Source organism: Meles meles, chromosome 6, assembly GCF_922984935.1.
Source record: "Meles meles chromosome 6, mMelMel3.1 paternal haplotype, whole genome shotgun sequence".
NCBI classification, from domain to species: domain Eukaryota; kingdom Metazoa; phylum Chordata; class Mammalia; order Carnivora; family Mustelidae; genus Meles; species Meles meles.
Window position 1 is genome coordinate 143,317,808 of NC_060071.1, and position 13,434 is coordinate 143,331,241.

The 13,434-nt window shown below is 43.0% G+C and overlaps 1 protein-coding gene across 1 annotated transcript in view; it reads left to right on the top strand.

The window, feature by feature from the left end:
- AK7 (adenylate kinase 7) overlaps positions 1–13,434 on the top strand; it is a 71,757-nt gene that overhangs the window by 30,405 nt on the left and 27,918 nt on the right. The window contains exons 5-7 of the mRNA XM_046009164.1: positions 3,210–3,320; positions 10,896–10,976; positions 13,220–13,308. Coding sequence (XP_045865120.1) covers positions 3,210–3,320; positions 10,896–10,976; positions 13,220–13,308 — 281 coding nt within the window. The remainder of the gene's footprint in view (positions 1–3,209; positions 3,321–10,895; positions 10,977–13,219; positions 13,309–13,434) is intronic.

A 13,434-nucleotide genomic window follows, 5' to 3' on the forward strand; every position in this document is an offset into this window, starting at 1 on the left:
CAGCCCAGTGGCCGGTAGTGAAGGTTCGTACGTGGGGTGCAAGCCAGGTCTCTGTTCCAACCTGGAATCAGTCCCCGCAGCCCAGGCTGGGGGATGGGCGACAGTGCAGCTGGCCAGAGAGAGGATGAGCTTCCTTTCCCCTAGGTCCCGGTCTCACAATGTCGAGGAAGAGATGGACTGGCTATCAAAACCTGTGGCCAGAGAACCAGAGCACTGGGAATGTGACCGTCTCTGATACAGCCATGAGGATGGAGGAGAGGCAAATCCTAGAAGAGGGGTGCTGGGCCCCCAGGGAGCCCAGGAGGGCCAGCCAGGCAGGCTGGCCACCCCATTGTGACAGCCAGGGCTCTGGAGTTGCCAGGACTCAAGTCATCCTGAAGGCGAAGCCCGTTAGCTTGTTTCCAGACCCCACGGAAGGATCACCAGATCTAGCAAATGCAAGTACGGGATACCCAGTTAAATTCGAATTTGAGAGAAACCATGAATAATTTTTAGCATAAGTATATCCCATGGGGGTATTTAAGACATCCTTACACTAAATTATGTGTTCGTTTATCTGAACTTTACATTTAGTTGGGTGTCCTGTATTTTTCTCTGGCAACCCTGTATGTGAGCCACTCGGCATACTTGAGAGATCAGCTCCTCACGTAACGTACTCACTGCACATCTACCACGGACCCAGAGCTGAGGTGGGAGAGCTTGATCTTCTGCTTGGACACTGACCCTCTCCCGGTCTTCCTCCCCATGGTGACAGCACCGTTCCGGCTGCCCCAGCCTCACTCCCTTCCCCCCACCAGCCAATCCATCCATACGTTCTGTTACCTCAACACCCCGAATGAGGCAGAATGCATCTTGCTCTCTCTCTGTATCCATGGCGACGTTCTAGCCCAAGCCTCAGCCTTTCCCACCCCTCACTACGAAAGCACCCTGGTAACTGGTTCCTGCCATCCCCTCCTTCCAATCCAGTCTTCAAGGGAACGGCCTAAATGATCCTGTGAAAATATAATTCAGGTCTTCGTGCTTTAGTTTTGTTTAAAATGCTCAAACCTGGGTTCCTGGGTGGCTCAGTCAGTTAAGCATCTGCCTTCGGCTCAGGTCATGATCCCAGGGTCCTCAGATGGAGCCCTACGTCGAGTTCCCTGCTCAGTGGGGAACCTGCTTATCTTTCTCCCTCTGTCCCTCCCCCATCCTTGTTCTCTCTCTCTCTCTCTGTCAAATTAATGAATAAAGTCTTTAAAAAAATAAAATAAAAATAAAATAAAAAATGTTCAAAACCCTTCGATGCCTTTTTATGCTCTTAGAGTAAATCTAAATTTCTCGACATGGTCCACAAGCCCTGGTCAATTGCCCTGGCTATTACTTGCATTGTCCAATACTGATTCCCAGCTTGGTCCTGGTCACTTGGGTCCTTCCTGCCAACAACTGTGCCCCCTCTAGGTCCTCGTCATTGTGTTTCTTCTGTCTCTCTGATTCATTCCATGTAAAGCCAGGATTCAAATGCTTTGGATCAATTATCAAACTTGGAACACTGTGATGTGGTTGAAAGTTTCCTTACTGAACACTGTGTTTTAAAAATCTTCCTCCAGGGGCTCCTAAGTGGCTCAGTGGGTTAAAGCCTCTGCCTTCAGCTCAGGTCATGATCCCAGGGTCCTGGGATCAAGCCCCACATCAGGCTCTCTGCTCAGTGGGGAGCCTGCTTCCCTCTCTCTTGCTGCTTGCTTCTCTGCCTACTTGTGATCTCTGTCTGTCAAATAAATAAATGAAATCTTTAAAAAAAAAATCCTCCTCCAACTACTAAGGCCTCTGTGTCTGGATGGATCTGGGGAAGTCACTCTGTACCATGAGTCTCAATTTCTTCCTTTGATTTTTGTTAAGTATTCATTTCCTTGTTCTGGAAGGATCCTTCCATGGGTCTTCCCAGAATGGTGAGCTGTGGAGGGAATGATGTGCTGCTCAGTGGACTATAGAGAAATATTTTTCATCCCTAATTCCCAGTGCAAATGATATTTCACCTTATCTGATAGAAACTTACACATGGAATGCTCTTATTAACATGAAGTTGATTTGAGGGGAAAGGGCAACATGGAAAAGACCAAAAAAAACCAAAAAACAAAAAACCCACAAGTTAGAATAAAACATGAAACTGTGTATGTTGCAAAAGCTGTTAAGAAATGGGTTATTTTATTTACCCAAAGGATACAAACATAGTGATCCAGAGGGGCACATGCACCCCAATGTTCATAGCAGCAATGTCCACAACAGTCACACTATGGAAAGAGCCCAGATATCCATCAGCAGATGAATGGATAAAGAAGATGTGGTATATATATACAATGGCCTATTACTCAGCCATTCAAAAAGAATGAAATCGTAACCATTTGCAACAACATGGATAGAACTAGAGGGTATTATGCTGAGTGAAATAAGACAATCAGAGAAAGACAATTACATGATCTCACTTTTATATGTGGAATTTAAGAGACAAAACAGGATCATAGGAGAAGGGAGGTAAATCAAGAAAGATGAAATCGGAGAGGGGGACAAACGGTAAGACTCTTAACTCTAGGAAACAAACTGAGGATTTGGGGGTGGAGGACAAATGTGGGGGGGGGGGTAACCAGGTGATGGGCATTAAGGATGGTGTGTGATGTAATGAGCACTGGGTGTTGTATGCCACTGATGAATCCCTGCCCTCTATCTCTGAAACTAACAATCACTATGTTAATTGAATTTAAGTAAATTAAAAATTTTTTGAAAGGAGGGGTGCCTAGGTGGCTCAGTGGGTTAAAGTCTCTGCCTTTGGCTCAGGTCATGATCCCAGGGTCCTGGGATCGAGCCCCGCATCGGGCTGTCTGCTCAGCAGGGAGCCTGCTTCCTCCTCTCTCTCTGCCTGCCTCTCTGCCTACTTGTAATCTCTCTGTCAAATAAATAAATAAAATCTTAAAAAAAAAAAAAAAGAAAGGAATGGGTTATTTAATGTCTTTAAAAGAAAGACATTTAAATTTTTTCTTTTGCTTAAGGTAAGTATAAGTGATAACATTTGGCTAGCTAAAACATTTTCAAGGGAGTTGAATCACTGGAAAAGTAAGCAATAGCTTTTCAGATGCTTTATTTGAGTTCTCCAGAACAGTCGAGCCAACATTCAGGGCTTAGTAGTTTTATGTAGCTCCAAGCTCCATGTCTCCGGTCTGGCTTTTTTTCTTTCATAGGATGATGCTGAGATTCCATTTACTGAAGAGGATTATCGAAGAAGAAAACACCATCCGAATTTTCTGGACCACATAAATGCTGAAAAAATGGTTCTCAAGTTTGGAAAGAATGTAAGTCTGGAGCAATAAAGCATGTAGAGTGAGAGAAGTCTGTCCGGGGGTGGTACTCGGTGCACACGGCCAGGGCCGGGCTGTTCCACGTGTAGGTCAACTCCTTACACGTCTCTGCGTCTGGTCTCCTTATCCTCACGCCCACGATCTCTGAGCTTCAGGTTCCCCCCAAAATGCACCGTCCTTGGGTTCTGGTCCCGATATTGGTCCAGCCCACTAAGTTGACAACCTTGTGTTAGGTCCCCAAGAGAGCACAAGTCTTCATGAACTGAAGTGTGGGTCAAAAGAGTCCCTTAGCCCAGAAGAAGCAAATAACTCAGAGTCACACAGATCCCAAGATGAGCCTCTCAGAAGTTAAGTAACTAGCTCAAGGTCACATAAGTGGGATTTGCTGAGCACCGTCCTCAGTACTTCTTGGCCTGGTCTGATCCATTCTATACAGCCCCCGTGTTGTATACATACACAATTATGCCCATTTCACAGATGCGGGCGGTATGGGAAAGAGGAGGCCCATGATAGAGCCGTGTCAACCTCAGATCCAGCAGACTGCATAGACGACAGGGTTTACTTTTATTTTTTCTTGATTCCAAAGCTCCATCAGTCCATAGAGTTGACCTGGACATGGGCACAGCCACCTGTTACTAAGATAGACCTACAACTGGAAAACTCTAAACACCAATAGCTTCTTAGCCTTCTGGTGCAGCAAAATTGATCGTTTTGATACGTAGATATTGTAAAACCAGTGTATTTCCCATCTTTTGTCAGAATGGATGATGGGAATGCCCTGGTGATGAATGAGTTTACTGTATTTAAGAATTATCAAGGGTTTGCTCACTAAATGCCAGGCCCTGTGCTAAATGTTTGGCTTCTGGTAGTTCATGTAATCCTTGTGTATCTCCTAGATAACCCTCAAACTCCTGTGTATCAAGGCCTGTTATCATCATCCACATTTAACTTATGTAGAACTTACCCCCCAAACTCCAAAGGTTCCATCTACTACGTTTTTCCCACGGGCAGAGAACCCACAGAAGTGACATGTAATCATGGTGACACCTGGTGGTCTCAGAGGATATTACCACAGGAACTTTGTCCTCACCTTCTGTCCTATTAAAACAAAACAAACAAAAAAATTTTTTTTTTAACCTCTGGCAATACAGACACTGCAAGTATAAAATGTTTGAAGGAAATAACAGTGGGATTGAGAGTTCTTGCCCCTTTTCTATCCATTGGTTGATGCCCTTCTCTAAGTTATTAAAGTTTTGGAGTAAAATGAATAAAGGAGCTAGACTAGATAGGTCTAAATTTCTTCCAATTTCCAATCTTGTGACTGTATTGTTTTATTAAGCATTAAGCATTGCCGCAGATCGAGAATCCATGATTTCTTGATCATTTATGTTCAGTTATCTAGATGAGAACATACGGTCACATACACACAAATAATTGATGTGACTGATAAAGTGGAGAATCTTACCATTTTAATATCTGTTTTCTTATAAAAACATTAAATTTGTCTCATGATCTAAATAATACAATCAAAACTTTATTTTAAAAATATACTTTTTGTGGGGCATCTGGGTGGCTCAGTCGGTCAACTCTTAATCTCAGCTCAGGTCTTGATCTCAAGGTTGTGGGTTCAAGCCCCAAACCCAGGGGGGTCCTTATCTGGTTTTGGAATCAAGATCATGCTGGCCTCGTAGAATGCGTTTGGAAGTTTTCCTTCTGTTTCTATTTTTTGGAATTTGAGAGGAATTAATATTATCTCTTCTTCAAATGTTTGGTAAAATTCCTCTAGGAAGCCATCTGGCCCTGGACTCTTGTTTGTTGGGAGATTTTTGATGACTGATTCAATTTCTTTGCTTGTTATGGGTCTGTTCAAATTTTCTATTTCTTCCTGTTTCAGTTTTGTAGTTTGTATGTTTCTAGGAATTTATCCATTTCTTCCAGATTGCCCAGTTTGTTGACATGTACTTTTTCATAATATTCTCTTATAATTGTTTGTATTTCTGTGATGTTGGTTGTGATCTCTCCTCTTTCATTCATCTTTTTTTTTTTTTTTTTTGCTTGGGTCCTTTTTTTCTTTTGATAATGTCTGGCTAGGGGGTTATCAATTTTATTAAGTCTTTCAAAAATCAAGCTCTCAGTTTCATTTATCTGTTCTACTGGTTTTCTATCTATATCATTTATTGCCATTCTAGTTTTTATTATTTCCCCTCTTATGCTGGCTTTAGGCTTTATTTGCAGTTCCTTTTCTAGTTCCTTTAGGTGTAAGGTTAGGTTGTGTATTTGAGACATTTTTTGCTGGCCTGCATTGCTCTATACTTCCCTCTTAGGACTGCCTTTCCTGCATCCCAAAGATTTTGGACTGTTGTGTTTTCATTTTCATTTGCCTCCATGTATTTTTTAATTTCTTTTTTGATTTCCTGGTTAACCCATTCATTCTTTAGTATGATGTTCTTGTGAACTTCCGTGTATTTGTGGTCTTTCCAACCTTTTTTTTTTTTTTTTTTTTTTGCAGTTGACTTCAGACTTCATAACGCTGTGGTCTGAAAATATGCATGGTATGATCTCAATCTTTGTTGGTTGAGGGCTGATTTGTGACCCAGTATGTGATTTATTCTGGAGAATGTTCCATGTGCACTCAAAAAGAATGTGTGTTCTGCTACTTTAGGATGAAATACTCTGAATATATCTGTTAAGTCCATCGGGTCCAGTGTATCATTCAAAGCCATTGTTTTCTTGTTGATTTTCTGCTTATGTGATCTGTCCATTGCTATAAGTGGGGTAATAAAGAACCCTACTATTTATTATCAATGCATTTCTTTAAGTTTGTTATTAATTGATTTATGTATCTGGCTGCTCCCAAGTTGGGGGTATAAATATTTATAATTGTTAGATCTTCCTGTTGGATAGACCCCTTAATTATGATATAGTGTCCTTATTCATCTCTCATTACAGTCTTCGGTTTAAAATCTAGTTTGTCTGATGTAAGTATGGCTACTTAGGCTTTCTTTTGATGCTCATTAACATGATAGATGATTCTCCACCCCTTCACTTTCAACCTGGATGTGTCTTTAGCTCCAAAATGAGTCTCCTATGAGCAGCTTATCCATGGGTCTTGTTTGTTTGTTTGTTTTTATTCATTCTGATACCCTGCGTCTTTTGATTAGAGTGTTTAGTCCATTATAGTTAGAGTAATTATTTTTTTTAAGAGTTTATTTATTCATTTGACAGAGAGAGATAGATCACAAGTAGGCAGAGAGGCAGACAGAGAGAAAAGGGGAAGCAGGCTCCCCGCTGAGCAGAGAGCCTGATGCGGGTCTCAATCCCAGGACCCTGAGATCATGACCTGAGCCGAAGGCAGAGGCTTTAACCCACTGGTTAAAGAGCACCCCTTTTGAGGCACCCCTAGGTCATGTTTCTTAATGGTGTTTTGCATCTCTTACTAGTTTGGGAGTCTCCTGAATCTGTCAATTACTAGGAAGGGGTATACTAAAAAAATCTCCCACTGTGGAGTAAACGTATCCATATCTCCTTGAAATTATTTTAGATCTTTGCTTTGTTCATTTCAAGTCACAGTCCTATAACCCCTTCACAGTGTTACACATTGTCAGAATGAAGCTATAAAATCATTTTTTCTTTCTTAACATTGGGAGCAGGCTAATAGCTTAGCCATTTCTGCAGATTTCTGGACCATTCTTGGGTATTAATGAAATCTTTTCTAGCTCTCACAAAGGCTCAGACAGGTTTAATACTAAAGTCATGAGTCTAGGGGCGCCTGGGTGGTTTAGTCAGTTGAGCGTCTGCCTTTGGCTCAGGTCATGATCCCAGGATCTTGGGATCGAGCCCCCCCCACCCTCGGGCTCCCTGCTCAGCAGGAAGTCTGCTTCTTCCTCTCCTACTCCCCCTGCTTGTATTTCCTCTCTCACTCTCTCTCTCTCTCTGCGTTGAAATAAATAAAGTCTTTTAAAAACATAAAAATAAAGTCTGAGTCTATCATGAAATTTTCAACTTCTCTTCTGCCAGCTCAGCCCGATTCAGACTCACATAAATACAGGAGGGAGGGAGGCTAAGACGTGATCAACTCTCCTCCTCTCTCCACCTTAGTCACCTCCCTTCTCTCCTGTTCTCTGTTCCTTGCTCTACCACCTGCCTATTCTTTTTTTTTTTTTTTAAGATTTTATCTATTTGTCAGAGAGAGAGAGAGAGAGCACAAGCAGGAAGAGCATCAGGCAGAGGGAGAACCAGGCTCCCTGTTGAGCAGAGAGCCCAATGTGGGGCTCCATCCCAGAACCCCGGGATCATGACCTGAGCCGAAGGCAGAGGCTTAACCCACTGAGCCATCCCGGCTCTCCCCACTGCACCTCCCACCACCTGCCTATTCTTTGTCATCATCATCACTGTCCTGATTATCCTGTTCTTTTCCTTTGTTTCCCATTTCTTAATTTTTCATCATTATAACCATATTTATTTCATAATCTCTACTAAGTTATTTTCTAAAGGTGTTGCAAGTCTGATTTCACTCATGGTAGATTGTTCCCTCATCAGTTTTATAATTTTGGCTTGTGAGCTCATCTTTAGTAAGGTCTTTTAGTACAAAGTTATTAGTACAAAGTTATTTAGTACAAAGTTATTAGTAAGTATATTTCCTTGTGATATCTGGAACTCCATTTGTAAAAGTAAACCTGTTATTTGGCATGGATTTTTAGAAATAGCATCTCTTTAAATTGTCAACATCCATTTCTTTATCCATCACCCCTAAAAACCTCATGTAAATGAATTCTTCAGGGAAAAGTGAGCCAAGTGCACTTTATATCAAAGTGTAAAGTTTATCTTCCAAAAGTGCTGCTATAAAAGTCTCATATATATTCAGGGATCGGATGCCTCCAGGAGGAGTGTGAAATGGGAATCACAATGAGACTATGCCTTACAGTTTATAATTGGCTTGCTCGTCAAAGTTGTGCACTCAAACCAGCACCCACGTGCTACAATGAGGTCACAACCCTTGCCCCCGCTGTTGTCCTTTTACTGGGGCTTTAAAGGACAGGGGAGGTTCCTGGGGGTGGGGGAAGGGGGGGCAGGTAGAGGGAACTTTGTATTTGCCTTTCTGAAGTGCCCCCCACCCCCCACCCCATCCCCCCCAGTCTCACTGCCTAAAATGCTTTTTATGTTAATTTTTGGTTCTGGAATCCCTGGATTAAGCAGGTAATTTGAATGTGAAAGACAAACCATAGAGAAGTACAGGGCCAAGGTTAAAATTCTCAAGGAACCTTGGCTTAGGTTTGATGCAATTCCTTGTCACCTTCTTTTCTAGTTCACCCTTTTGTTGTGGATGAACCTTTCATATTGTGGCCCAACTCCTAACCTCACCAAATCGAGGGCTTTGTCTCCTCCACCTGCATGGATTTGTAAACCCACACACCTAGATTATGAGAACCTTTGACTTCCAGGGCGCCCACACTGTCCACTCTTCACCACTCTTGTTTTCACTTCTGTTTTCTTTTATGTCCTTGAGAATTCTACCATCCTAGAAGGATACTCGTGACATTTTACTTGGCATTTCTAGCTGTTTGCATTAGGAGCTTTTAGGTTTTTTTTTTTTTTCTTTAAGATTTTATTTATTTATTTATTTTTTTTTTTCATTTTATTTATTTTTTCAGTGTAACAGTATTCATTCTTTTTGCACAACACCCAGTGCTCCATGCAAAACGTGCCCTCCCCATTACCCACCACGCTTTTAGGTTTTTTTTAACCCCCCATGGATTCCCTGGAGCAGAAGAGAGGCTCATTTTCCTGATAAAGGTTCCCAATTCTAACATGTATCCTCGTGCCCTCTGGGGGGTGTTTCCCACAACACCAAGTAATTCTTAGGCACCTGCCAGGTGTTCTATATTTCAACTCAATTCTGACACTTATCTTCCTAGAGGGAGCATCAGATCCCACAGATTTAGGGCTCAGTCCTGTGATTGTCCCCCACTTGCCTTACCAGTTGTGTTGTGTGGTTGTCGAGCACAACCATCAAAAAAGAATTCTTGAGACCTTGTATGGTACAACTCAGTAAATTTATTGAAGTAGCACAGGGACAGGACCCGTGAGCCGAAAGGGCTGTACTTTTGCTGTAGGAAGCTGGTAGTTGTCCACATAGTGTTCCGGGCGTGGGAGGCATGCAGGGTGTATAAGATCATAAACGTTTTCTTGAATTTCTACTTGTAAAACTACTTTTGCAAGATTTCTCTGGTGCTTATCATTCAGTTCCATATTAACCATCCGTGAAATACGCAGTCATGAGACCCTTGAAGAATAGCACAACCAGGGGCGCCTGGTTGGCCACTGGGTGGCTCAGTGGGTTAAAGCCTCTGCCTTTGGCTCAGGTCATGATCCCAGGGTCCTGGGATCGAGCCCCGCATCAGGCTCTCTGCTCTACAGGGAGCCTGCTTCCTCCTCTCTCTCTGCCTGCCTCTCTGCCTAGTTGTGATTTCTCTCTGTCAAATAAATAAGATATTTAAAAAAAAAAAAAAGAATAGCACAACTAGGGGGCATCTGAATGGCTCAGCTGGTTAAGCTCTTAGCTCAGGCTTGATCTCAGGATTGTAAGTTCAAGACCTCTGTTGGGCGTGGAGCCTACTTTAAAAAAAAAAAAAAAAAAAAAGAATGTAGCAACCAGTACATATTTGATCCTTACCAAAACTGTGCAGGCTAGGTCAGCCTCCTAGGCTCAAGGTGGACATTTTTCTGCTTCTGTCCCTCATCAGTGACAAGCCCAAGCTGTCACCTGTGCTTCTGACCAACCCTTACAGGTTGGAGGTTCCAATAACCCTCCTACCTCCCCAGGCCTTGGATTTGATTAGTTTGTTAAGAGCAGCTTACAGAATTCAGAGACACATTTTACTTACTAGATTACCAGTGTGTTATAAAAGAATATAACTCAAGAATCGCCAGATAGAAGAGATGCTCAGGGCAAGGTTTGGGGAAAGGCATGGAGCTTTTCTGGTCTCCCCAAATCTCTGCACATTTTCCAACCCAGAAGCTCTCCAGACCTCCTCCTTTTGGATTTTTATGGAGGTTTCATCATGTTTGAGTAAATCATTGGCTGTCATCTCCACCCCCACCCAGCCCCTCCCTGGAGATGACTGGGAAGCTGAAAGTGGGCAATCAATTCACATCTCCGGTGGGATCCCAAAGCCACCTGATTAGCATAACAAAAGACACCTTTGTTACTCTGCTTGGCCATTCCCATAGTTCTGGGAACTCATGCCAGATCTAGAGATGAAGACTAAATACATATTTCTTATTATGAATCACAATATCACACCTTGTATTGTGGCCTGTTACTAAAAACTCCCTGTGTATGTCCACCTCCCCTCCTGGGTAAGTAAAGATCATCCTGGAAGGACCCATTTTTACATCTTCACAGATAATTATCTTTGGCTTTCATTTAATTAAAAGTCCCAAATAAATTTCAAAAGTGGTCAGAGGCATTCAAACAGTGTCCTTCATTCATTTTAACCACTAAAATAATCTGGTTTGGTATGATTAGTAATACTAAATTTGGCTTTTTTCCTCTCTTCTACCTACTAGACCAAAAAATTCACAACTTACGTGGTTGCTGCTGGACTTCAGTATGGAGTGGAAGGAGGCATCTTACATTATTTTTTTAAGGTATGACTTTTCAATGACTATGAGGTTTTTAAAAAAGCATTTTACAGTAAGGTTATTCAGTTTGAAGTTTTTTTTTCTTTTTCTATTTTTCTTTCCTGTATGGTTAGCAATGTATATTTACCACTCTCTCAGAGCAATGAGGAAGAAGATGGCTCTCCCTTCATCCATGAGACAGACACTGATGCCTACCACATTCCAGAAACTGTTGTCAATTCTGGGACTCTGATACCATGATAATAAAGTCCTTGCATTAGTGGAATTTGCATCCCAGTGGGGTGGAGGAGAACTAGAGATACGAACTGAATTAGCTAGGACACATAGAGTATTTCAGATGTTAAAAAACAGGATGGAAAGCAGCAAAACAGAGAAAGATAGAAAGAGAACCAGCGGTAGGGTTGGGAGGTTGTATCTTGAATATGATGGTCAGGGAAGGCCTTTCTCATGATATGAAACCTGAGCAGAAAGTGATAAGGGAGCTGGCTGCTTTGCCTTTTGGGGGAAGGGTGGTAGGAACTGTAAGCTCGAAGACCTGAGGGAAAAATTTGCAGGCCGTGTTAAGGAACAGCACATAGAAGACTGTAGCCAAAGTAGAGGAGAAGGGTAGTTGATGAAGTCTGTTTGTCCTTGTCTGTTCTCAGCTGCTCCTCACCTACATGGCCACTGAATGTTGGCTTTCTTTGGTTCCTGCCCCAGACCCTCTTGCCTTTTTTTTTTTTTTTAGATTTATGTATTTATTTGAGAGAGAGCACACAAGTGGGAGGGGCAGAGGGAGAGAGAGAATCTCAAGCAGACTCCGCACCGCATGTAGAGCCCAACACAGGGCTTGATCTCACGACCCTGAGATGATGAGATGAAACCAAGAGTCGGACGTTTAACTGACTTCGCCAACCAGGTGGCCCCCCTCTTGTCTTCCCTATCTGCACTCTTCTCCTGGGTTGGTCTGTCCATTCCCGTGCCTGGTGCCCAACGACTCTCAAACATCAGTTTCTCCAGCAGGGCTTGCTCCTGAGTCCTAGCTCTGTGAGTCTGGCTGCCTGTTCAAGCACTTCACTTGGAAAGTTTCACAAACCCAAACTCTACCTACAGCTCTCCTCAAACCTGCTGTCCTCCAGGACCCCATCTCAGAAGATGGGACCTGCCACCCAGCTGCACCAAACCAGAATCCAACTCCTCCCTCGTTCTCATCCATCACAAAATCCCCCAGTACTATAGGGCCAACCTCCTCAGTATCTCCTCCTCGCCCATCGCACCCCCCCCACCCACAGGCTAGGTGGGGCGGACGCCCAACTGTCCTGGCCTCCACCTCCCCATTAGCCACTTATTTCCGGTCGTTCCTTTGCAAGGCAAAAGAAGCAAATCTAATGCTGTCACTTCACTGCTTAGACCCCTTCAGTGGTTTCCGAAAGTCTGGAACATCTTACAAGATCCAGTGGTCTGCTGTGGCCGCCACCCCTATTTCGCTCTTTAAAAGCAATATAAAATAATCCAATGCCCGACAGCTCAATAGTATCCACACTGTCTATTTCTTTTTTTTCTTTAAGATGTTATTTATTCATTTGTCAGAGTGAGAGGGAGAGAGAGAGAGAGAGCACAAGCAGGGGGAACAGCAGGCAGAGAAACACGCTCCCTGCTGACCAAGGAGCCTGATGTGGGATTTGATCCCAGGACCCCGGGATCATGACCAGAGCAGAAGGCAGCTGCTTAACTGACTGAGCCACCCAGGCAGCCTCAGACTATCTGTTTCTTCACTGAAATACCTAAAATGTGGGGAAAGGACAAGGGTTTGGACTTTGAAGATCAGGGTTCGGATCTGGGCTCAGTGACTCCTCCAATGGTTTATCTACTAAGAATTTAATCTTTGAACTGATACTTATTACCCCTGGCCCATGGGAGCAATTTTAGACTTTCATTCTCATTTCTGTGTGTGTGTGAGAGGATGGAAGGTATCAGGCATGTGAAAGCATTTCCTTCCTGTGTAGACACCACGCAGATGATGACTGAAGATAGCCCACCAGACTGTAGATTTCCTGAAAAGTATTTCAGTCTAGGTTCCGCGGTTTCTCTTAATAGGATTTGATCAGCAACTAAATCTCATCAGAACTGATTTTCAAAACATCCTCTTTAGGCGATGATATCATCAGACCACTGGGTCTTTTAGATGCCCAAAGGTCTTTTGGATGGCTGTGTGTGAGCTCCAGTAGTTACATGCAACCAGGGGAAAAACACTTTTGCTTTTCTTTCAGATAGCCTGGTTGGGTGAGGTTCCTGCGTTACCGGTGTTCGGAGATGGAACAAATGTAATTCCAGCCATTCATGTTCTTGATCTAGCAGGGTGAGTGTTCTCCTAGAGCTGGGACTTCCAGGAAGTAATTGACTAATGTGTTTGTGTTTCAGTGAACACTTACTAAGCGCTTCCAAGCGCTAAGACCCTTACATGTGTCACTGTATCCATTCTTCA